We start from the raw sequence: 24451 nt of genomic DNA on the forward strand, positions 1-24451 counted from the left end.
GATGATACAAAACTGTAACAAGGAGGAATATTAATGGGTTGGTAGTACACTGGTAGAAGTATAGAATTTTGATGGCAAGGTATCATTGCATACTGGTGGTGTATGATGCATTTTTAGTAAATATGTTATGAATAGTACAGTAGAATTATTATGTTACACCTAAAAAACACAACTTTTTGGTAAAATATTGTGAATAGATATAAAGTAAATTGTTTGGAAGCTGGTTGTTGATGAGAACTATATTAAGGAGCATGGTGTAATGTATGTGGTAGAGGGAGCAGCAGGTACTGTATGTGGTAGAGGGAGCATGGTGTAATGTATGTGGTAGAGGGAGCAGCAGGTACTGTATGTGGTAGACGGAGCATGGTGTAATGTATGTGGTAGTGGGAGCAGCAGGTACTGTATGTGGTAGAGGGAGCATGGTGTAATGTATGTGGTAGTGGGAGCAGCAGGTACTGTATGTGGTAGTGGGAGCAGCAGGTACTGTATGTGGTAGAGGGAGCAGCAGGCACTGTATGTGGGAGAGGGAGCAGCAGGTACTGTATGTGGTAGTGGGAGCAGCAGGTACTGTATGTGGTAGAGGGAGCAGCAGGTACTGTATGTGGTAGAGGGAGCAGCAGGTACTGTATGTGGTAGAGGGAGCAGCAGGTACTGTATGTGGTAGAGGGAGCAGCAGGTACTGTATGTGGTAGAGGGAGCAGCAGGTACTGTATGTGGTAGAGGGAGCAGCAGGTACTGTATGTGGTAGAGGGAGCAGCAGGCACTGTATGTGGTAGAGGGAGCAGCAGGTACTGTATGTGGTAGAGGGAGCAGCAGGTACTGTATGTGGTAGAGGGAGCAGCAGGTACTGTATGTGGTAGAGGGAGCAGCAGGTACTGTATGTGGTAGAGGGAGCAGCAGGTACTGTATGTGGTAGAGGGAGCAGCAGGTACTGTATGTGGTAGAGGGAGCATGGTGTAATGTATGTGGTAGAGGGAGCAGCAGGTACTGTATGTGGTAGAGGGAGCATGGTGTAATGTATGTGGTAGAGGGAGCAGCAGGTACTGTATGTGGTAGAGGGAGCAGCAGGTACTGTATGTGGTAGAGGGAGCAGCAGACACTGTATGTGGTAGAGGGAGCATGGTGTAATGTATGTGGTAGAGGGAGCAGCAGGTACTGTATGTGGTAGAGGGAGCAGCAGGTACTGTATGTGGTAGAGGGAGCAGCAGGTACTGTATGTGGTAGAGGGAGCAGCAGACACTGTATGTGGTAGAGGGAGCAGCAGACACTGTATGTGGTAGAGGGAGCAGCAGGTACTGTATGTGGTAGAGGGAGCAGCAGGTACTGTATGTGGTAGAGGGAGCAGCAGGTACTGTATGTGGTAGAGGGAGCAGCAGGTACTGTATGTGGTAGAGGGAGCAGCAGGTACTGTATGTGGTAGAGGGAGCATGGTGTAATGTATGTGGTAGAGGGAGCAGCAGGCACTGTATGTGGTAGAGGGAGCAGCAGGCACTGTATGTGGTAGAGGGAGCAGCAGGTACTGTATGTGGTAGAGGGAGCAGCAGGTACTGTATGTGGTAGAGGGAGCAGCAGGTACTGTATGTGGTAGAGGGAGCATGGTGTAATGTATGTGGTAGAGGGAGCAGCAGGTACTGTATGTGGTAGAGGGAGCAGCAGGTACTGTATGTGGTAGAGGGAGCAGCAAGTACTGTATGTGGTAGAGGGAGCAGCAGGTACTGTATGTGGTAGAGGGAGCAGCAGACACTGTATGTGGTAGAGGGAGCAGCAGGAGTTTGGCAGATGGAACTGCTACAGCTGGTTGAATAAAGAGATGATGAAGGGAAGTATCAGTAGGATGTGTATAAAACATATAGAGTGGAGTCTCGAAAAAATATTCCGCCATCAGTGAGATGAGCAGTGGTGTGATGAGCAGTGGGGTGTAAGTAGTGATGAGCATTGGTTTGATGAGCAGAGGAGTGTGATGACCAGGTGGTGTTATGAACATAATGAGTAAATGCTTGTGTAATAACTACAAGGTATTATGAAGATTGGGTGGAATATAATGAGTGTAGGCTGGTATAATGAACATGGGTGGATTATGTGATTAGCAAAGATTAGTTCAAGTATGTTTATTGAGACAAGAAAATACATATCAAAGGGATAGAGTGCAGAACGAAGAGAACAGGTTATGGGAATCAATTTTCACAAACCTGGATGAGAGAAGAAAGAGAAGAGATATGATCACAACATGCAAGATGCTGAGTAGAATAGACCAGATGGACATGGGACGCTTCTGAAGACAAGTGAGTTTAAGTGGAAGATGATAACATAAATGAATCGAATAAATCTGAAGAAATAATCCAAACCTGTTTCGGTAATTAAGAACTGGATTGTACCGATAGACAAACTGGTCAAAAAGCCGCCTCCATCCACAGCTCCAGGACAGTTCAATTGTAATGTAAGAGGCAGACAACAGAGCTGTCTCAGACTCCCCCACAATCACTGTTAGGTATACAGACAAGGGAGGTGGACATGGAGAAGTGGTGAAGGTGGACATGGAGAGGTGGACATGGGGACACCACCACACAAGACAAACCTTGAAGCAGTGTCTCCACCACACAAGACAGCCTTGAGGCAGTCTCCCCACCACACAAGACAGCCTTGAGGCAGTCTCCCCACCACACAAGACAGCCTTGAGGCAGTGTCTCCACCACACAAGACAGCCTTGAGGCAGTCTCCCCACCACACAAGACAGCCTTGAGGCAGTGTCTCCACCACACAAGACAAACCTTGAAGCAGTGTCTCCACCACACAAGACAGCCTTGAGGCAGTCTCCCCACCACACAAGACAGCCTTGAGGCAGTCTCCCCACCACACAAGACAGCCCTGAGGCAGTGTCTCCACCACACAAGACAGCCTTGAGGCAGTCTCCACCACACAAGACAGCCCTGAGGCAGTCTCTCCACCACACAAGACAGCCCTGAGGCAGTCTCTCCACCACACAAGACAGCCCTGAGGCAGTCTCTCCACCACACAAGACAGCCCTGAGGCAGTCTCTCCACCACACAAGACAGCCCTGAGGCAGTCTCCCCACCACACAAGACAGCCCTGAGGCAGTCTCCCCACCACACAAGACAGCCTTGAGGCAGTCTCCCCACCACACAAGACAGCCTTGAGGCAGTCTCCCCACCACACAAGACAGCCTTGAGGCAGTCTCCCCACCACACAAGACAGCCCTGAGGCAGTCTCCCCACCACACAAGACAGCCCTGAGGCAGTGTCTCCACCACACAAGACAGCCCTGAGGCAGTGTCTCCACCACACAAGACAGCCCTGAGGCAGTGTCTCCACCACACAAGACAGCCCTGAGGCAGTCTCCACCACACAAGACAGCCCTGAGGCAGTCTCTCCACCACACAAGACAGCCCTGAGGCAGTCTCTCCACCACACAAGACAGCCCCGAGGCAGTCTCTCCACCACACAAGACAGCCCCGAGGCAGTCTCCACCACACAAGACAGCCCTGAGGCAGTCTCCACCACACAAGACAGCCCTGAGGCAGTCTCCACCACACAAGACAGCCCTGAGGCAGTCTCCACCACACAAGACAGCCCTGAGGCAGTCTCCACCACACAAGACAGCCCTGAGGCAGTCTCCACCACACAAGACAGCCTTGAGGCAGTCTCCACCACACAAGACAGCCTTGAGGCAGTCTCCACCACACAAGACAGCCTTGAGGCAGTCTCCACCACACAAGACAGCCTTGAGGCAGTCTCCACCACACAAGACAGCCTTGAGGCAGTCTCCACCACACAAGACAGCCTTGAGGCAGTCTCTCCACCACACAAGACAGCCTTGAGGCAGTCTCTCCACCACACAAGACAGCCTTGAGGCAGTCTCTCCACCACACAAGACAGCCTTGAGGCAGTCTCCCCACCACACAAGACAGCCCTGAGGCAGTGTCTCCACCACACAAGACAGCCCTGAGGCAGTGTCTCCACCACACAAGACAGCCCTGAGGCAGTGTCTCCACCACACAAGACAGCCCTGAGGCAGTGTCTCCACCACACAAGACAGCCCTGAGGCAGTCTCCACCACACAAGACAGCCCTGAGGCAGTCTCCACCACACAAGACAGCCCTGAGGCAGTCTCCACCACACAAGACAGCCTTGAGGCAGTCACTCCACCACACAAGACAGCCCTGAGGCAGTCTCTCCACCACACAAGACAGCCCTGAGGCAGTCTCTCCACCACACAAGACAGCCCTGAGGCAGTGTCTCCACCACACAAGACAGCCCTGAGGCAGTCTCCACCACACAAGACAGCCCTGAGGCAGTCTCCACCACACAAGACAGCCCTGAGGCAGTCTCCACCACACAAGACAGCCCTGAGGCAGTCTCCACCACACAAGACAGCCCTGAGGCAGTCTCCACCACACAAGACAGCCCTGAGGCAGTCTCCACCACACAAGACAGCCCTGAGGCAGTCTCCACCACACAAGACAGCCCTGAGGCAGTCTCCACCACACAAGACAGCCTTGAGGCAGTCTCCACCACACAAGACAGCCTTGAGGCAGTCTCCACCACACAAGACAGCCCTGAGGCAGTCTCCACCACACAAGACAGCCCTGAGGCAGTCTCCACCACACAAGACAGCCTTGAGGCAGTCTCCACCACACAAGACAGCCTTGAGGCAGTCTCCACCACACAAGACAGCCTTGAGGCAGTCTCCACCACACAAGACAGCCTTGAGGCAGTCTCCACCACACAAGACAGCCCTGAGGCAGTCTCCACCACACAAGACAGCCCTGAGGCAGTCTCCACCACACAAGACAGCCCTGAGGCAGTCTCTCCAGCACACAAGACAGCCTTGAGGCAGTCTCCAGCACACAAGACAGCCTTGAGGCAGTCTCCAGCACACAAGACAGCCTTGAGGCAGTCTCCAGCACACAAGACAGCCTTGAGGCAGTCTCCAGCACACAAGACAGCCTTGAGGCAGTGTCCCCACCACACAAGACAAACTTGAGCTAGTGCCCACCAAGCAAGAAATGTTTGAGAATGCTGGGAACGAAGGTGAGGTGATTATCAGGAGTGCGCGCTAGTAGTGGAGGCTCTCAAGTCCAAATTTTGGGTCCCGTGTGCACGAAGTGTTGAAATTGTTCTGATTGCAGGAATTTGTTGTCTGATATGTTGAGATTATGTCGAGATCAAAATCTATGGGTCTGGCATTTTTCTTTTAACATTTTGAAGGTTTTAGAAACAAAAATGAGAGCAGACCAGCAAGCAGGAGGCCTATTTAGAGATCAAGCTCTTCAAGGACATTAATCCTTGGAATCTTCGAAGGGTCAACGCCTCATTTTACATGCATGTTATCACTGCAAGGTATCAATAATATCACCTATATAAACTGAGGTTGTTATTGCTCTGCACAAAATATTCTTCTGAGGTGTTTGTATGCTTTACAACAGCAAATTGCATGTTATATTTTAGCTCATATACATGTACGGTAAATAGGCAGCAAGGATTATATGGAGTGCAAGTGACTAGTTCTAAGTCAACTTTCAAGATATTCCATTGGTTTAACTGATACAGTATATTATATATGCTGGTGTCAAGGTCATTAGCCAACACACTACACAACACACCACACCTGGTAACTACACTACACTACACACCTGGTAACTACACAACACACCTGGTAACACAACAACACACCTGGTAACTACACAACGCACCTGGTAACACAACAACACACCTGGTAACACAACAACACACCTGGTAACACAACAACACACCTGGTAACACAACAACACACCTGGTAACACAACAACACACCTGGTAACACAACAACACACCTGGTAACACAACAACACACCTGGTAACTACACAACACACCTGGTAACTACACAACACACCTGGTAACTACACAACACACCTGGTAACTACACAACACACCTGGTAACACAACAACACACCTGGTAACTACACTACACACCTGGTAACTACACAACACACCTGGTAATTACACAACACACCTGGTAATTACACAACACACCTGGTAACTACACAACACACCTGGTAATTACACAACACACCTGGTAACACAACAACACACCTGGTAACTACACTACACACCTGGTAACTACACAACACACCTGGTAATTACACAACACACCTGGTAATTACACAACACACCTGGTAACTACACAACACACCTGGTAATTACACAACACACCTGGTAACACAACAACACACCTGGTAACTTACATACACTACAGCATTGGAAGAAATACCCGAGAAACGCCTAGTTACTCGCAGGTATATTTGTTGATGTTCTCTAATTCCGATGGTACAGAGTCTTTAGGAATAGTCAAATAACACACCTGTTTGTGGGTGTGGGTGGGGATGGTCCATGGGGTGTAGGTGTGGGTGGGGATGGTCCATGGGGTGTGGGTGTGGGGTGTGGCTCCACCACCACCAGCCGCCACCACCATCACCCAAGCACTAAGAACCACTACTGCCAAGGGAGTCCCTTGCCAGACCTGACTGCCGCTGACCTACTTCCCCACCATTGTGTAATATTCCCTCCTCCCCCTCCTGCTTCCTTCCCCCTCTATCCTCCCCCCCCCCCCCTTACCATCCTCCACCCTAACTATGCCCACGTGGCCACAAATATAGCCGTCCCTCCATCCCCCACACCCCCACTCCCTCCTACCATCCTCTATCACAGACCCCTATCCCCATCCTTTGCTTTCATGCCTCTCACTGTATTTCCAACTTCTATACTTCCCTTCACCTATGCCTCTCCTTCCTCTTTACTCCCCCCCAAAAAAATCCTTCGCCATGATGTGCATACCTTCGCCCCAGACCTGTGGTCATGTATACCTCTCTCCCCAGACTTGTGGTCATGTATATACCTCTCCCCAGATCTGTGGTCATGTATACCTCTCCCCAGACTTGTGGTCATGTATATACCTCTCTCCCCAGACCTGTGGTCATGTATACCTCTCTCCCCAGACTTGTGGTCATGTATATACCTCTCCCCAGATCTGTGGTCATGTATACCTCTCCCCAGACTTGTGGTCATGTATATACCTCTCCCCAGACCTGTGGTCATGTATACCTCTCTCCCCAGACTTGTGGTCATGTATACCTCTCTCCCCAGACCTGTGGTCATGTATACCTCTCTCCCCAGACTTGTGGTCATGTATACCTCTCCCCAGACTTGTGGTCATGTATATACCTCTCCCCAGACCTGTGATCATGTATACCTCTCTCCCCAGACTTGTGGTCATGTATATACCTCTCCCCAGACCTGTGGTCATGTATACCTCTCCCCAGACCTGTGGTCATGTATACCTCTCCCCAGACCTGTGGTCATGTATACCTCTCCCCAGACCTGTGGTCATGTATACCTCTCCCCAGACCTGTGGTCATGTATACCTCTCCCCAGACCTGTGGTCATGTATACCTCTCTCCCCAGACTTGTGGTCATGTATATACCTCTCCCCAGACCTGTGGTCATGTATACCTCTCTCCAGACCTGTGGTCATGTATACCTCTCCCCAGACCTGTGGTCATGTATACCTCTCCCCAGACCTGTGGTCATGTATACCTCTCCCCAGACCTGTGGTCATGTATACCTCTCCCCAGACCTGTGGTCATGTATACCTCTCCCCAGACCTGTGGTCATGTATACCTCTCCCCAGACCTGTGGTCATGTATACCTCTCCCCAGACCTGTGGTCATGTATACCTCTCCCCAGACCTGTGGTCATGTATACCTCTCCCCAGACCTGTGGTCATGTATACCTCTCCCCAGACCTGTGGTCATGTATACCTCTCCCCAGACCTGTGGTCATGTATACCTCTCCCCAGACCTGTGGTCATGTATACCTCTCCCCAGACCTGTGGTCATGTATACCTCTCCCCAGACCTGTGGTCATGTATACCTCTCTCCCCAGACTTGTGGTCATGTATATACCTCTCCCCAGACCTGTGGTCATGTATACCTCTCCCCCCCAGACCTGTTGTCATGTATATATACCTGTCTCCCCAGACCTCTTGCTATGTATCCTCTGTATATAAACCTCTTAAGTTTATGTTCTACTCAGTAGTTAACAAATGGAATGCATTAGCAATAATGTGGTGGAGGCAGACTCCATACACAGTTTCAAATGTTGATATGATAGAGCCCAGTAGGCGCAAGAATTTCTACAACAGTTGGTTGACAGTTAAGAGGCGGGACCAAAGAGCCTAAGCTCAATCCCCGCAAGCACAACTAGGGAGTACTAATCACGAGAGCATAGGTACAAGTGATGAATGCGAGTATCCCTTTACCAACCAAGAATTTGTGGCAACTAAGGTGATAAGGACACTGCACCAGGTGCTGATAACATTACATACTCAATGACTGCACATGCAAGTCCTGCTGGAGAATAGGGGATATTGGACGTTATCAAGTCATCTTGGGAGCTAGGCAAACTATCGACCTGTTAGAAGAAGGTGGACAATTTCTATTCCTAAGCCGATGCAACCTGGCAATTACAGGCCCATTTCATTTTTTTTTTTAATTTTGCCCTGAGGGGCGAGTTTATTGGGCAGCGCCACTCATCTTGTGAGTGGACACACCGCCATAGTGACAGTATTGGGCAGCGCCACTCATCTTGTGAGTGGACACACCGCCATAGCAGCATGTACAACACTCCCCAATAGGAAGAAAACCCGCTGGGTTGTTCATCCTGACACTTGTACCCAGACACAGCTGGGACTTGCTTAACTGTCTCAAGTGAACAGCTCTTCAAACAAGAAGATTAACATCTATCAACCCTTACAACATCATGCATTAGTAAAACTGCAGAACGGATGGTCTTAAATAGGCTACTGTGGATGATTGGAGACCTGCATACACACACACACACACACACATGGCTTCACTAGAGGAGTAGGTACTGCCAACTGCATAGCAACATTCCTAGTAACAGTTAACTCGGGTCCGGCTATAGTGATCTTCCTTGATCTAGAAAAGTATTCGAACTTGCAAGCCCCCAAACAATTTTACTCACTTTAATCAAATAGGTGCTAGCGTGGATCCCAGATTACCTTAGTCACAGGTATGCCAGAGTAAAGCTACAAGGACAAGTGTTGGACCACCACCTGCATGACAATGGGACCCCACAAGTAGTAGTCCTCAGTCATAGTCTTTTTAACATCCTTATGGAAAAGGAAAACCTCGTCACCATGATATTCGCAGAAGGGATTAAATTACTAATATACCATTAGTCGTCACAAGTCCTTCACTTGCAATAAAACACAAATGGTGCTAGATAAATTAACATTTTAATGCAGCATTTTTGGACTAGAAATATGTGCACAGAAGTCTAAGTCAATGAGACTAGGTGGCAACACTGCACACAGGCACCTACACATTCAAGACAACCTTCAGTGGGTTACACAATACCAATACCTTAAGACTGCGAATAAATCCTAAAATAACATTCTCCATCAGATATTGAATTTGTTGAAAGCAAAATCACGACTGAATATAATGAGAGCAATCACAGGGGCCCCGTTTAGGAGCGGGACACAGTGTTAAGAATGGTTTACATGCACCATTGGTTCCCTAGTTGATTATGCTGCTGCTGCTGCTGCTGCTGCTACCGCCTTACTCTTTCTCCTGGCCAGTGGGCACATGTGGAGGTTATTCACAACGATGCAATGCGAGTCAAAACACGGGCTCCCAGATGGACAAAAACATTAAGCTTATGACTGGAAACCCACATTAACAGCAGATGAAATAAGGGTAAAAGGTCTTGCTGCCTGCATGCTGACCAAGATATTGACTAGTCCAAGAAACAGTTCACTTAAAGATATAATGACTGGAGCATTAACTCGGGACAGAAGAGCAACAAGTGGACCCATTGGGCAACAAACATTGTCAATACACTTTAGGTCACAGTCACTGAGCGGGAAATACACTCAGACTGTTATGCATCGCCCCTTGTATAACAAAGGCGAAGCGTTGTAAGCAGACTATTATTATGCGTCTTCAAGGAACAAAGCATCAGACTGATCCTCATCTGCTAGTCATCATGGCACAGATTAACATAGAAGCAAACTTGTCATCTGACAGCTTCACATACATCACAGACTGACCACAAGACCAGCAGAGACAAGAATCTGAAACTATAATTAATGCAGGAAATTCTATAGTAATTAGGAGACTCAAATGGGTGTTCAACTTTACAGAAATGTTAGCCATTCAAAAAGCTTTGGTTGGAAAATGCTCTTGTTGAATACAAGCAACATGTTATCATACATTCCAGAACGGCCATTGAAACCTTGCAACAAGAAGAGCCAATTACCGAGTAACGTGGAGGAGGTGGGGTCCCTCAATTGTTTCAAGCGCGGGTTGGACATGTATATGAGTGGGATTGGGTGGTTATAGATAGGAGCTGCCTCGTATGGGCCAGTAGGCCTTCTGCAGTTACCTTTGTTCTTATGTTCTTAAGAATTACGTGACAACATCCATCTGACCACAAATGTCATAGCATTAATGCAAACAGCCAAACGTGAAGGCCGCCGGGTACTTGTCAACTGGGTGCCAAGTACTGTGGGAATACCAGGGAATGACATAGTAGATGAAGCTTCAAAACTTGCAACTAAGAGAGGAGCCGGTCGGCCGAGCGCACAGCACACTGGTCTTGTGATCCTGTGGTCCTGGGTTCGATCCCAGGCGCCGGCGAGAAACAATGGGCAGTTTCTTTCACCCTATGCCCCTGTTACCTAGCAGTAAAATAGGTACCTGGGTGTTAGTCAGCTGTCACGGGCTGCTTCCTGGGGGTGGAAGCCTGGTCGAGAACCGGGCCGCGGGGACACTAAAGCCCCGAAATCATCTCAAGATAAGAGCGGGAATGTCGACCTTTACATACCACAGAGTCTAGCACAGATTAAACAAATAATTAGAGTAATGCGCAAGATGTACAGTCATAACAAGAATTCAACCAACTACTTATTTTGTTAAGCGTACAATAGAAAAACACAAGTCCACTTACACCGCATTAGGCTTGGACACCCATGTGCATGCAACCCGTTCTCGCACTTGCTTCAGTCAATATTGACTTATTTAATAAGTGCATATGTGACATACTAATTGATTGTGAATATTTTAGTTTGCCTTGAAAAGCTTCATAGAAAACATCGACCTCACCTAACCTTCTTAGTATGTTAAGATAAGCATCTTATTGCTTCTTAATTACAATTATTACTTAACCTATACCATTGATAGGTTAAGTAATAATTGTAAATAAGAAGCAATAAGATGCTTATCTTAACATACTAAGAAGGTTAGGTGAGGTCGGTGTTTTCTATGAAGCTTTTCAAGGCAAACTAAAATATTCACAATCAATTAGTATGTCACATATGCACTTATTAAATAAGCCAATATTGACTGTAAGCAAGTGCGAGAAGGGGTTGGTGCATGGGAAATAGGCTTACAGGTTCCAGAAGATGAGAGGAAATGTGAGCACTGTGGAGACACACACCACTGGAACATTATATAACACAGCTACACACCAAGTAAGGTCTCACCAGAGATTTAACAATGCGGAGGTTGTTAACACAGTGGACATAATCTTACTGAAGCCAACATTCAAGCAATAAATACCAAAGCCTCCTTAAACGGCTTAAATAAAGAGGAAATATAAAATATTTGTAGCTGTATGTGGAATGTACAAAAAAAAAGTCAGGAAATAAGGCAAGAAAACTAGTGGTGAGATGGGAAATATCAGGAAATAAGACGAGGGCTATCTTGAGATTATCTTGAGATGATTTCGGGGATTTTTAGTGTCCCCGCGGCCCGGTCCTCGACCACGCCTCCACCCCCAGGAAGCAGCCCGTGACAGCTGACTAACACCCAGGTACCTATTTACTGCTGGGTAACAGGGGCATAGGGTGAAAGAAACTCTGCCCATTGTTTCTCGCCGGCGCCTGAGATCGAACCCAGGACCACAAGTCCAGCGTGCTGTCCGCTCGGCCGACCGGCTCCCGACCGGGCTGGTGGTGGGTAGCGGCCAAAAGTCCTCCACACAAACAAACCCTCTGTTTTATGACCTTGACCCGCCTCCCACTTTGGTCTTACTGCATTACAAAATTACCCTGTTTCAGTTGTTTCAGATTAAAAAAAAAAAAAAAAAAAAAAAAAAATTTAGGTTCTCCATTCATCGCCAACATTAAAGTAAGCATATTGTTATTCACCAACATTACAGTAAGCATATTATTATATTTATGCTTTACTTGCCAAACTTACGGAGACTTCCGGTGGTCTTTGGGTAGCTTCCGGTGCCTTTGGGTAGCTTCCGGTGGCCTTTGGGTAGCTTCCGGTGCCTTTGGGTAGCTTCCGGTGGCCTTTGGGTAGCTTCCGGTGCCTTTGGGTAGCTTCCGGTGCCTTTGGGTAGCTTCCGGTGCCTTTGGGTAGCTTCCGGCGGCCTTGGGTTAGCTTCCAGTGGCCTTCGGGTAAAGCTTCGGGTGACCTTGGGTAGTCACTTAGGGTGACTCCGGGTGACTTAGGGTGGCTGTGGGTAACTATGGACCCCTAAATACTCACCCGTGGCCTAAGTAAGAGAGAAGTGAGTAACACTTAGCGGGCCAGCAAGAGGCACATGAATATCTCTGAAAAAAGTATAATTGGAAAAATGTTTTCAAAGAGGATGTGTGTGTGTGTGTGTGTGTGTGGGGTGAATGAGCTTATACACAGTACAAGGTGTGAGGCGGCTGGAATGTGCACGCCAGACATGCGGGCTCCAGGACAACTCACAAATACCCACGGTTAAATAGGTCACACTAACAGCCAGGCAAGGGACCCCCTAAGTCCTCTCCTGTGTATGGTATAATCTTATTTGTCCCTCTCACCCCTCCCCTAACATCCCCCTCTCCCACCCCCGCGCTCTCTCTCCCCCACCATTTCTTCCTTACCCTCCCTCACCCCACCCACCTGTCCCACACTAGACAAGGACCCCGGGACGGGTGTCCCACACTAGGCAAGGACCCCGGGACGGGTGTCCCACACTAGGCAAGGACCCCGGGACGGGTGTCCCACACTAGACAAGGACCCCGGGACGGGTGTCCCACACTAGGCAAGGACCCCGGGACGGGTGTCCCACACTAGGCAAGGACCCCGGGACGGGTGTCCCACACTAGACAAGGACCCCGGGACGGGTGTCCCACACTAGACAAGGACCCCGGGACGGGTGTCCCACACTAGGCAAGGACCCCGGGACGGGTGTCCCACACTAGACAAGGACCCCGGGACGGGTGTCCCACACTAGACAAGGACCCCGGGACGGGTGTCCCACACTAGACAAGGACCCCGGGACGGGTGTCCCACACTAGACAAGGACCCCGGGACGGGTGTCCCACACTAGACAAGGACCCCGGGACGGGTGTCCCACACTAGGCAAGGACCCCGGGACGGGTGTCCCACACTAGGCAAGGACCCCGGGACGGGTGTCCCACACTAGACAAGGACCCCGGGACGGGTGTCCCACACTAGACAAGGACCCCGGGACGGGTGTCCCACACTAGGCAAGGACCCCGGGACGGGTGTCCCACACTAGACAAGGACCCCGGGACGGGTGTCCCACACTAGACAAGGACCCCGGGACGGGTGTCCCACACTAGACAAGGACCCCGGGACGGGTGTCCCACACTAGACAAGGACCCCGGGACGGGTGTCCCACACTAGACAAGGACCCCGGGACGGGTGTCCCACACTAGACAAGGACCCCGGGACGGGTGTCCCACACTAGGCAAGGACCCCGGGACGGGTGTCCCACACTAGACAAGGACCCCGGGACGGGTGTCCCACACTAGACAAGGACCCCGGGACGGGTGTCCCACACTAGACAAGGACCCCGGGACGGGTGTCCCACACTAGACAAGGACCCCGGATCGGGTGTCCCACACTAGACAAGGACCCCGGGACGGGTGTCCCACACTAGACAAGGACCCCGGGACGGGTGTCCCACACTAGACAAGGACCCCGGGACGGGTGTCCCACACTAGACAAGGACCCCGGGACGGGTGTCCCACACTAGACAAGGACCCCGGGACGGGTGTCCCACACTAGACAAGGACCCCGGGACGGGTGTCCCACACTAGACAAGGACCCCGGGACGGGTGTCCCACACTAGACAAGGACCCCGGGACGGGTGTCCCACACTACACAAGGACCCCACCCACCTGTCCCACACTAGACAAGGACCCCGGGACGGGTGTCCCACACTAGGCAAGGACCCCGGGACGGGTGTCCCACACTAGACAAGGACCCCGGGACGGGTGTCCCACACTAGACAAGGACCCCGGGACGGGTGTCCCACACTAGACAAGGACCCCGGGACGGGTGTCCCACACTAGACAAGGACCCCGGATCGGGTGTCCCACACTAGACAAGGACCCCGGGACGGGTGTCCCACACTAGACAAGGACCCCGGGACGGGTGTCCCACACTAGACAAGGACCCCGGGACGGGTGTCCCACACTAGACAAGGACCCCGGGACGGGTGTCCCACACTAGGCAAGGACCCCGGGACGGGTGTCCCACACTAGACAAGGACCCCGGGACGGGTGTCCCACACTAGGCAAGGACCCCGGGACGGGTGTCCCACACTAGGCAAGGACCCCGGGACGGGTGTCCCACACTAGGCAAGGACCCCGGGACGGGTGTCCCACACTAGGCAAGGACCCCGGGACGGGTGTCCCACACTAGGCAAGGACCCCGGGACGGGTGTCCCACACTAGGCAAGGACCCCGGGACGGGTGTCCCACACTAGACAAGGACCCCGGGACGGGTGTCCCACACTAGACAAGGACCCCGGGACGGGTGTCCCACACTAGACAAGGACCCCGGGACGGGTGTCCCACACTAGACAAGGACCCCGGGACGGGTGTCCCACACTAGACAAGGACCCCGGGACGGGTGTCCCACACTAGACAAGGACCCCGGGACGGGTGTCCCACACTAGACAAGGACCCCGGGACGGGTGTCCCACACTAGACAAGGACCCCGGGACGGGTGTCCCACACTAGACAAGGACCCCGGGACGGGTGTCCCACACTAGACAAGGACCCCGGGACGGGTGTCCCACACTAGACAAGGACCCCGGGACGGGTGTCCCACACTAGACAAGGACCCCGGGACGGGTGTCCCACACTAGACAAGGACCCCGGGACGGGTGTCCCACACTAGACAAGGACCCCGGGACGGGTGTCCCACACTAGACAAGGACCCCGGGACGGGTGTCCCACACTAGACAAGGACCCCGGGACGGGTGTCCCACACTAGACAAGGACCCCGGGACGGGTGTCCCACACTAGACAAGGACCCCGGGACGGGTGTCCCACACTAGACAAGGACCCCGGGACGGGTGTCCCACACTAGACAAGGACCCCGGGACGGGTGTCCCACACTAGACAAGGACCCCGGGACGGGTGTCCCACACTAGACAAGGACCCCGGGACGGGTGTCCCACACTAGACAAGGACCCCGGGACGGGTGTCCCACACTAGACAAGGACCCCGGGACGGGTGTCCCACACTAGACAAGGACCCCGGGACGGGTGTCCCACACTAGACAAGGACCCCGGGACGGGTGTCCCACACTAGACAAGGACCCCGGGACGGGTGTCCCACACTAGACAAGGACCCCGGGACGGGTGTCCCACACTAGACAAGGACCCCGGGACGGGTGTCCCACACTAGACAAGGACCCCGGGACGGGTGTCCCACACTAGACAAGGACCCCGGGACGGGTGTCCCACACTAGACAAGGACCCCGGGACGGGTGTCCCACACTAGACAAGGACCCCGGGACGGGTGTCCCACACTAGACAAGGACCCCGGGACGGGTGTCCCACACTAGACAAGGACCCCGGGACGGGTGTCCCACACTAGACAAGGACCCCGGGACGGGTGTCCCACACTAGACAAGGACCCCGGGACGGGTGTCCCACACTAGGCAAGGACCCCGGGACGGGTGTCCCACACTAGGCAAGGACCCCGGGACGGGTGTCCCACACTAGGCAAGGACCCCGGGACGGGTGTCCCACACTAGGCAAGGACCCCGGGACGGGTGTCCCACACTAGGCAAGGACCCCGGGACGGGTGTCCCACACTAGACAAGGACCCCGGGACGGGTGTCCCACACTAGACAAGGACCCCGGGACGGGTGTCCCACACTAGACAAGGACCCCGGGACGGGTGTCCCACACTAGACAAGGACCCCGGGACGGGTGTCCCACACTAGACAAGGACCCCGGGACGGGTGTCCCACACTAGACAAGGACCCCGGGACGGGTGTCCCACACTAGACAAGGACCCCGGGACGGGTGTCCCACACTAGACAAGGACCCCGGGACGGGTGTCCCACACTAGACAAGGACCCCGGGACGGGTGTCCCACACTAGACAAGGACCCCGGGACGGGTGTCCCACACTAGACAAGGACCCCGGGACGGGTGTCCCACACTAGACAAGGACCCCGGGACGGGTGTCCCACACTAGACAAGGACCCCGGGACGGGTGTCCCACACTAGACAAGGACCCCGGGACGGGTGTCCCACACTAGACAAGGACCCCGGGACGGGTGTCCCACACTAGACAAGGACCCCGGGACGGGTGTCCCACACTAGACAAGGACCCCGGGACGGGTGTCCCACACTAGACAAGGACCCCGGGACGGGTGTCCCACACTAGGCAAGGACCCCGGGACGGGTGTCCCACACTAGGCAAGGACCCCGGGACGGGTGTCCCACACTAGGCAAGGACCCCGGGACGGGTGTCCCACACTAGACAAGGACCCCGGGACGGGTGTCCCACACTAGACAAGGACCCCGGGACGGGTGTCCCACACTAGACAAGGACCCCGGGACGGGTGTCCCACACTAGACAAGGACCCCGGGACGGGTGTCCCACACTAGACAAGGACCCCGGGACGGGTGTCCCACACTAGACAAGGACCCCGGGACGGGTGCCCCACACTAGACAAGGACCCCGGGACGGGTGTCCCACACTAGGCAAGGACCCCGGGACGGGTGTCCCACACTAGACAAGGACCCCGGGACGGGTGCCCCACACTAGACAAGGACCCCGGGACGGGTGTCCCACACTAGACAAGGACCCCGGGACGGGTGTCCCACACTAGGCAAGGACCCCGGGACGGGTGTCCCACACTAGACAAGGACCCCGGGACGGGTGTCCCACACTAGACAAGGACCCCGGGACGGGTGTCCCACACTAGACAAGGACCCCGGGACGGGTGTCCCACACTAGACAAGGACCCCGGGACGGGTGTCCCACACTAGACAAGGACCCCGGGACGGGTGTCCCACGACTAACAAACAAGTGGTGTGAAGGGGGCAAGGATCCCCCTGAACTCCCTGGTGATCCCAAACAAAGATAATCACTCGTCCACAAATTTGAAAACGATTTCCAGGAAGGCGCCTTAAGATGGCCGTCGGCCTACTGTACACAATGTAATAATACTGACCAGTTGTGTGCGGCTCTCAATACTGCAACACCACACCACGTGACAATATTACATTTTATATATTATACATATATATATTCAACACTGTGTGTGTCGGGTAGGATGTTCCATTTACTATGATGGCGTGAACGATAACTCAAAGTAGTTTATCCGAGTATCAAAATGATTCATTCGTGATTTTGTTTTTAAAGTCTGAGATGTGATGGAGCTGGCCACCCCCCCACCCCCGCCCCTCCAACACATGCTGGCCACCACCACCCCCGCCCCTCCTCCAACACATGCTGGCCACCACCACCCCCTCCCCTCCTCCAACACATGCTACCCCCCCCCCCCTCCACCAAGCTTCACCAACACAGACATAAGAGTACTTACTCATGGCGGCGGTGCTCGGGCCTGGTGCTCACCGCCTCACCACCAACGCTCACAACCACAAAACCTCACTATAAACACCTCACGAAATGTATGAGACTAGAGAAGAAAAAATGTACGAAATATATGTATATAGAAAACTAATATTACTGGAGAGGAGTAAAACAGAATAGAGGAGTGACAGTCCGTGTTTGAAAGACCGGGAGGAGGTAGATGACCAAGCACACGTGGGGGCACGGATGGGAAGGGTAGGATGGAATGGGGGAGGGATGGGAGCAAGGGAAGGATGGGGTAGGGAGGGGGATGGGAGGCGAGCCTGGGTTAGGGTTACGAGCCCCGGCAGCGTGTGGGGGTGACAGTGACAGCCAGGGACACCCTCACACCCTGGGAATGGAACAAGAGAACAAGTGGGTTAATAAACAAGAACACACGAGGCGTTTAGAAGAGCTGTGGAAAATGTTGTGGTCAGAGGAGTTGACCAGGAGCGGTGGTGAGGCAAGTGTTGGGTACTTGTGAGAGAACAACACCTGTAGTAACTGTGGTGGTGGGGGGGGGGGGGGGAGTGTTGGTGGTGGGGAGCGTTGGTGGTGGTTGTGGCGGGAGCAGTTCCCACGCTCCCTCCTCCTCGTGGTCTCCCTCACTCACAATGCTCACGGAGTGATTGACTTCCTTCGCCGGTGTTGACGTCTTGGCTGGCAATGTTCACTCGGCCTGCTACACCTCGTCAACTACTTGACGGAGTGACAGTTGAGGTGGGGAAGGCCAATCTTGCCTACCAGGCTGGTTCACCACCAGTTCGCCCACTAGTACAGGTGGTGGGGGGGGGGGGTCTTCCCTGCACCCACTGGAACTGTCAGCACCTCGTGACGACAGTCTTCCTGGAACTACTGTACTACACACACTAGTTGCACTCTAGTCATTGTCTCACTCCCTTAACTGCTCTCCGCGTTGTCTCACACACACACTCGAGTTTCACTTTATTTGCATGTTACCAGGTCTGAGATTCAGCTAACCCAAGCACGTGGTTCAGTCCAGACTGCTGTCACAGTATCACAACACGCCACAATGGCCTCTACACACACCTGCTGCATGCCAACACTTGTTAGTACAACATTTAACAACAAAATTTCATTAATAACTTTAAACTATGTATTTTGATTGTCCTCGTCAATGAATTTTATAACGCCGGGTGCTCTACAGCAGGGGTCACCCCGGGTGCTCTACAGCAGGGGTCACCCCGGGTGCTCTACAGCAGGGGTCACCCCGGGTGCTCTACAGCAGGGGCATCCCGGGTGCTCTACAGCAGGGGTCACCCCGGGTGCTCTACAGCAGGGGTCACCCCGGGTGCTCTACAGCAGGGGTCACCCCGGGTGCTCTACAGCAGGGGTCACCCCGGGTGCTCTACAGCAGGGGTCACCCCGGGTGCTCTACAGCAGGGGTCACCCCGGGTGCTCTACAGCAGGGGTCACCCCGGGTGCTCTACAGCAGGGGTCACCCCGGGTGCTCTACAGCAGGGGTCACCCCGGGTGCTCTACAGCACACACCACCACCACCCCTGGACAAGACGTGTCGGCCCCTACCCCTGCCAGGGACCCCCACACTTTCTTTCAGATCTTTCAGAACCCTGTATACCACTTATGTAAGACCAATCCTGGAGTATGCAGTTCCAGCCTGGAGTCCATACCTAGTTAAACACAAGACAAAGTTAGAGAAGATTCAGCGGTATGCCACCAGGCTCGTCCCGGAACTGAGAGGATTGAGCTACGAGGAAAGGCTAAAGGAGCTGAACCTCACATCCCTGGAAAACAGAAGAGTAAGGGGAGACATGATAACCACCTACAAAATTCTCATGGGAATTGACAGGGTGGACAAAGACAAACTCTTCAGCACGGGTGGGACACGAACAAGGGGACACAGGTGGAAACTTAGTACCCAGATGAGCCACAGAGACGTTAGAAAGAATTTTTTCAGTGTCAGAGTAGTTAATAAATGGAATGCACTAGGAAGTGATGTGGTGGAGGCTGACTCCATACACAGTTTCAAATGTAGATATGATAGAGCCCAGTAGGCTCAGGAATCTGTACACCAGTTGATTGACAGTTGACAGGCGGGACCAAAGAGCCAAAGCTCAACCCCCGCAAGCACAATTAGGTGAGGTGAGTACACACCACCACCACCCCTGGACAAGACGTGTCGGCCCCTACCCCTGCCAGGGACCCCCACACACCACCACCACCCCTGGACAAGACGTGTCAACTCCTACCCCTGCCAGGGACCCCCACACACCACCACCACCCCTGGACAAGACGTGTCAACCCCTACCCCTGCCAGGGACCCCCCACACCACCACCACCAGCACCCCTGGACAACACCCGTGTCAACCCCTACCCCTGCCAGGGACCCCCCACACCACCACCACCCCTGGACAACACCCGTGTCAACCCCTACCCCTGCCAGGGACCCCCCACACCACCACCACCCCTGGACAACACCCGTGTCAACCCCTACCCCTGCCAGGGACCCCCCACACCACCACCACCCTGGACAACACCCGTGTCAACCCCTACCCCTGCCAGGGACCCCCCACACCACCACCACCCCTGGACAACACCCGTGTCAACCCCTACCCCTGCCAGGGACCCCCCCCCCACACCACCACCACCAGCACCCCTGGACAACACCCGTGTCAACCCCTACCCCTGCCAAGGACCCCCCACACCACCACCACCACCCCTGGACAACACCCGTGTCAACCCCTACCCCTGCCAGGGACCTCCACACACTACCACCACCACCACCCCTGGACAACACCCGTGTCAACCCCTACCCCTGCCAGGGACCCCCCACACCACCACCACCACCACCACCCCTGGACAACACCCGTGTCAACCCCTACCCCTGCCAGGGACCCCCACACACCACCACCACCCCTGGACAACACCCGTGTCTACCCCTGCCAGGGACCCCCACACACCACCACCACCCCTGGACAACACCCGTGTCAACCCCTACCCCTGCCAGGGACCCCGCACACCACCACCACCCCTGGACAACACCCGTGTCAACCCCTACCCCTGCCAGGGACCCCCCACACCACCACCACCCCTGGACAACACCCGTGTCAACCCCTACCCCTGCCAGGGACCTCCACACCACCACCACCACCACCCCTGGACAACACCCGTGTCAACCCCTACCCTTGCCAGGGACCCCCCACACCACCACCACCAGCACCCCTGGACAACACCCGTGTCAACCCCTACCCCTGCCAGGGACCCCCACACCACCACCACCCCTGGACAACACCCGTGTCAACCCCTACCCCTGCCAGGGACCCCCCACACCACCACCACCACCACCACCCCTGGACAACACCCGTGTCAACCCCTACCCCTGCCAGGGACCTCCACACACCACCACCACCCCTGGACAACACCCGTGTCAACCCCTACCCCTGCCAGGGACCTCCACACACCACCACCACCACCACCCCTGGACAACACCCGTGTCAACCCCTACCCCTGCCAGGGACCCCCACACACCACCACCTGGACAACACCCGTGTCAACCCCTACCCCTGCCAGGGACCCCCACACACCACCACCTGGACAACACCCGTGTCAACCCCTACCCCTGCCAGGGACCCCCACACACCACCACCTGGACAACACCCGTGTCAACCCCTACCCCTGCCAGGGACCCCCACACACCACCACCACCCCTGGACAAATAATACAATGACATTTCTCACGCTCTTGTCATTTACATTTCCAATATTGAAGTGAATTATCAAGTATTTATAAGTCTAATCTATTCTAGCTACACTGAACATGTTTTCCTGATGTCTCAGACTTATTGTGGTGTGTGTCTTTGGTGTGAAGGTGTGGTATAGCACACTACACCCCCGCGGTGTGGTATAGCACACTACACCCCCGCGGTGTGGTATAGCACACTACACCCCCGCGGTGTGGTATAGCACACTACACCCCCGCGGTGTGGTATAGCACACTACACCCCCGCGGTGTGGTATAGCACACTACACCCCCGCGGTGTGGTATAGCACACTACACCCCCGCGGTGTGGTATAGCACACTACACCCCCCGCGGTGTGGTATAGCACACTACACCCCCGCGGTGTGGTATAGCACACTACACCCCCGCGGTGTGGTATAGCACACTACACCCCCGCGGTGTGGTATAGCACACTACACCCCCGCGGTGTGGTATAGCACACTACACCCCCGCGGTGTGGTATAGCACACTACACCCCCGCGGTGCGGTATAGCACACTACACCCCCGCGGTGTGGTATAGCACACTACACCCCCGCGGTGTGGTATAGCACACTACACCCCCGCGGCACCTCGCCTCCATCCTCCCAGTATCTGTATGTTGTTGCTTCATCTCCCCCCCCCCTTCCCATCTCTTCTCCCCCCTCTCCCTCTCCCTCTCTCTCTCTCTCTCCATACACACTGCTAACCTTAACAATGCAATGATATGTGTGTCAGTAGAGGCCCACACGTGTGGATGTGAGTCAAACGATAATATTAGTTATTTGTAATTTATTGACAAAATTACAATTTTGTCTAATCTGAGAATTTCAATTAAGTCTTGTTAAAGTGAGGATAATGGTGGTATTCACTGTCACACAGGAGAGGGTCATACACAAGACACTAGGTCTAAACTGTAGGCTGAAGCACATATATATCATGGTTACAATCAATGGTTTAATGTATGAATATGTAAAAACAACTTTCTATTGTTCACTGCCACATATGGGCAGGGATGGGTTCATAAGTGATGCAGCTTAGAAGTAATATAAACAAAGTTCTCCTTTAATTCTTTAAAATGGACAAGCAAATTTTGGATAAATTGTTAGAATGTCGTCCAGAACACCCGAGTCAATGACATAGTTACACAGTTGGTGGTTCACTAGAGGATAATATTAGGAGGAGGATAATATTAGTCCGTACATGATAGTGATGTCACCAACCTGCCTTGCTGCCTCCCCCCGTCTTGCTTGCTTGTCAGCTTCCCCCCCCCCCCACTGCCCTCCACCTTGCCTGCCCGCCTGCCTGTTGCCCCCCTCCATGCCTGTCCACCACCTTGACTACCAGCTTGCCCTTCAAGCCTGCCCACCAGTTAACCCTCAGTCTGCCTGGCCCGCGGTTTACCTCCCGCCCAAAACACTCAATACGTTTTGAACAACGTAAGAAAATACTAATTTCATTCTCGCTAAACGTGTCACGTGGTCCCCCTGGTCTCCCAGTGTGTGTCACGGGGTCACTGGTCCCTTTGTGTCACATGGTTAACATATGTAGTATGTAGTATGTAGACTACATACTAGTCTACATACTACACATACTAGACTTGTGATAAATTCTTCCAACAGGCTCTTGCTTGGAGCGGCCCGTGGGCCCACATATCCACTACAGCCTATCAAGTGCCGAAACCATTATGTGCCTCTGTAATCCTTTCCACCACCGCTCACGAGATGAGTATGGGGTGCATAATAAAGAAAAATTAAATTTTCTCTCTCTCTCTCTACATTGTTTATAAGTTGGATATATTGTGTAGACAGTGTACATTGTTGAGAGCGGTGTGTGTACAGGTGGGTGGCCAGAGGACGCGAGAAGGGCAGCGACAGGTCATAATTACCGGAAAACATCTTGCACACACAAATAAAATTCGACTGAGAAGGAAGCCGAGGAGGGGCATTACTGTCAATACTCAGCGGGCGGCCAACTCCTCAAACTTGCGGTCAAGCCACATCCTAATTGGCGCCTCCATAACTCCCCCTTGACTGTGTTGCTTCACCTTCACTACTGCATCATGTTCACCACGCTGCCTGTGTTGCTGCACCTTCACTACTGCATCATGTTCACCACGCTGCCTGTGTTGCTGCACCTTCACTACTGCATCATGTTCACCACGCTGCCTGTGTTGCTGCACCTTCACTACTGCATCATGTTCACCACGCTGCCTGTGTTGCTGCACCTTCACTACTGCATCATGTTCACCACGCTGCCTGTGTTGCTTCACCTTCACTACTGCATCATGTACACCACGCTGCCTGTGTTGCTGCACCTTCACTACTGCATCATGTTCACCACGCTGCCTGTGTTGCTGCACCTTCACTACTGCATCATGTTCACCACGCTGCCTGTGTTGCTGCACCTTCACTACTGCATCATGTTCACCACGCTGCCTGTGTTGCTTCACCTTCACTACTGCATCATGTTCACCACGCTGCCTGTGTTGCTGCACCTTCACTACTGCATCATGTTCACCACGCTGCCTGTACTGCTACACCTTCACTACTGCATCATGTACACCACGCTGCCTGTGTTGCTGCACCTTCACTACTGCATCATGTTCACCACGCTGCCTGTACTGCTACACCTTCACTACTGCATCATGTACACCACGCTGCCTGTGTTGCTGCACCTTCACTACTGCATCATGTTCACCACGCTGCCTGTGTTGCTGCACCTTCACTACTGCATCATGTTCACCACGCTGCCTGTGTTGCTTCACCTTCACTACTGCATCATGTTCACCACGCTGC

General features: G+C 53.4%; 1 protein-coding gene across 5 annotated transcripts in view; it reads right to left on the minus strand.

Moving 5' to 3' along the window:
* Window positions 1-24451, minus strand: part of LOC123747077 (uncharacterized) — a 155008-nt gene that overhangs the window by 59594 nt on the left and 70963 nt on the right. The window contains exon 1 of one of the 5 annotated variants that reach the window (XM_069317271.1): window positions 17888-18499. The exons of the other annotated variants lie outside the window; for them this stretch is intronic. Coding sequence (XP_069173372.1) covers window positions 17888-17891 — 4 coding nt within the window. The 5' untranslated portion in view covers window positions 17892-18499. Of the gene's footprint in view, window positions 1-17887; window positions 18500-24451 lie in introns of those variants that run through there. 5 annotated transcript variants of the gene reach the window in all.

This window comes from Procambarus clarkii, chromosome 87, assembly GCF_040958095.1.
Source record: "Procambarus clarkii isolate CNS0578487 chromosome 87, FALCON_Pclarkii_2.0, whole genome shotgun sequence".
Taxonomy (NCBI): domain Eukaryota; kingdom Metazoa; phylum Arthropoda; class Malacostraca; order Decapoda; family Cambaridae; genus Procambarus; species Procambarus clarkii.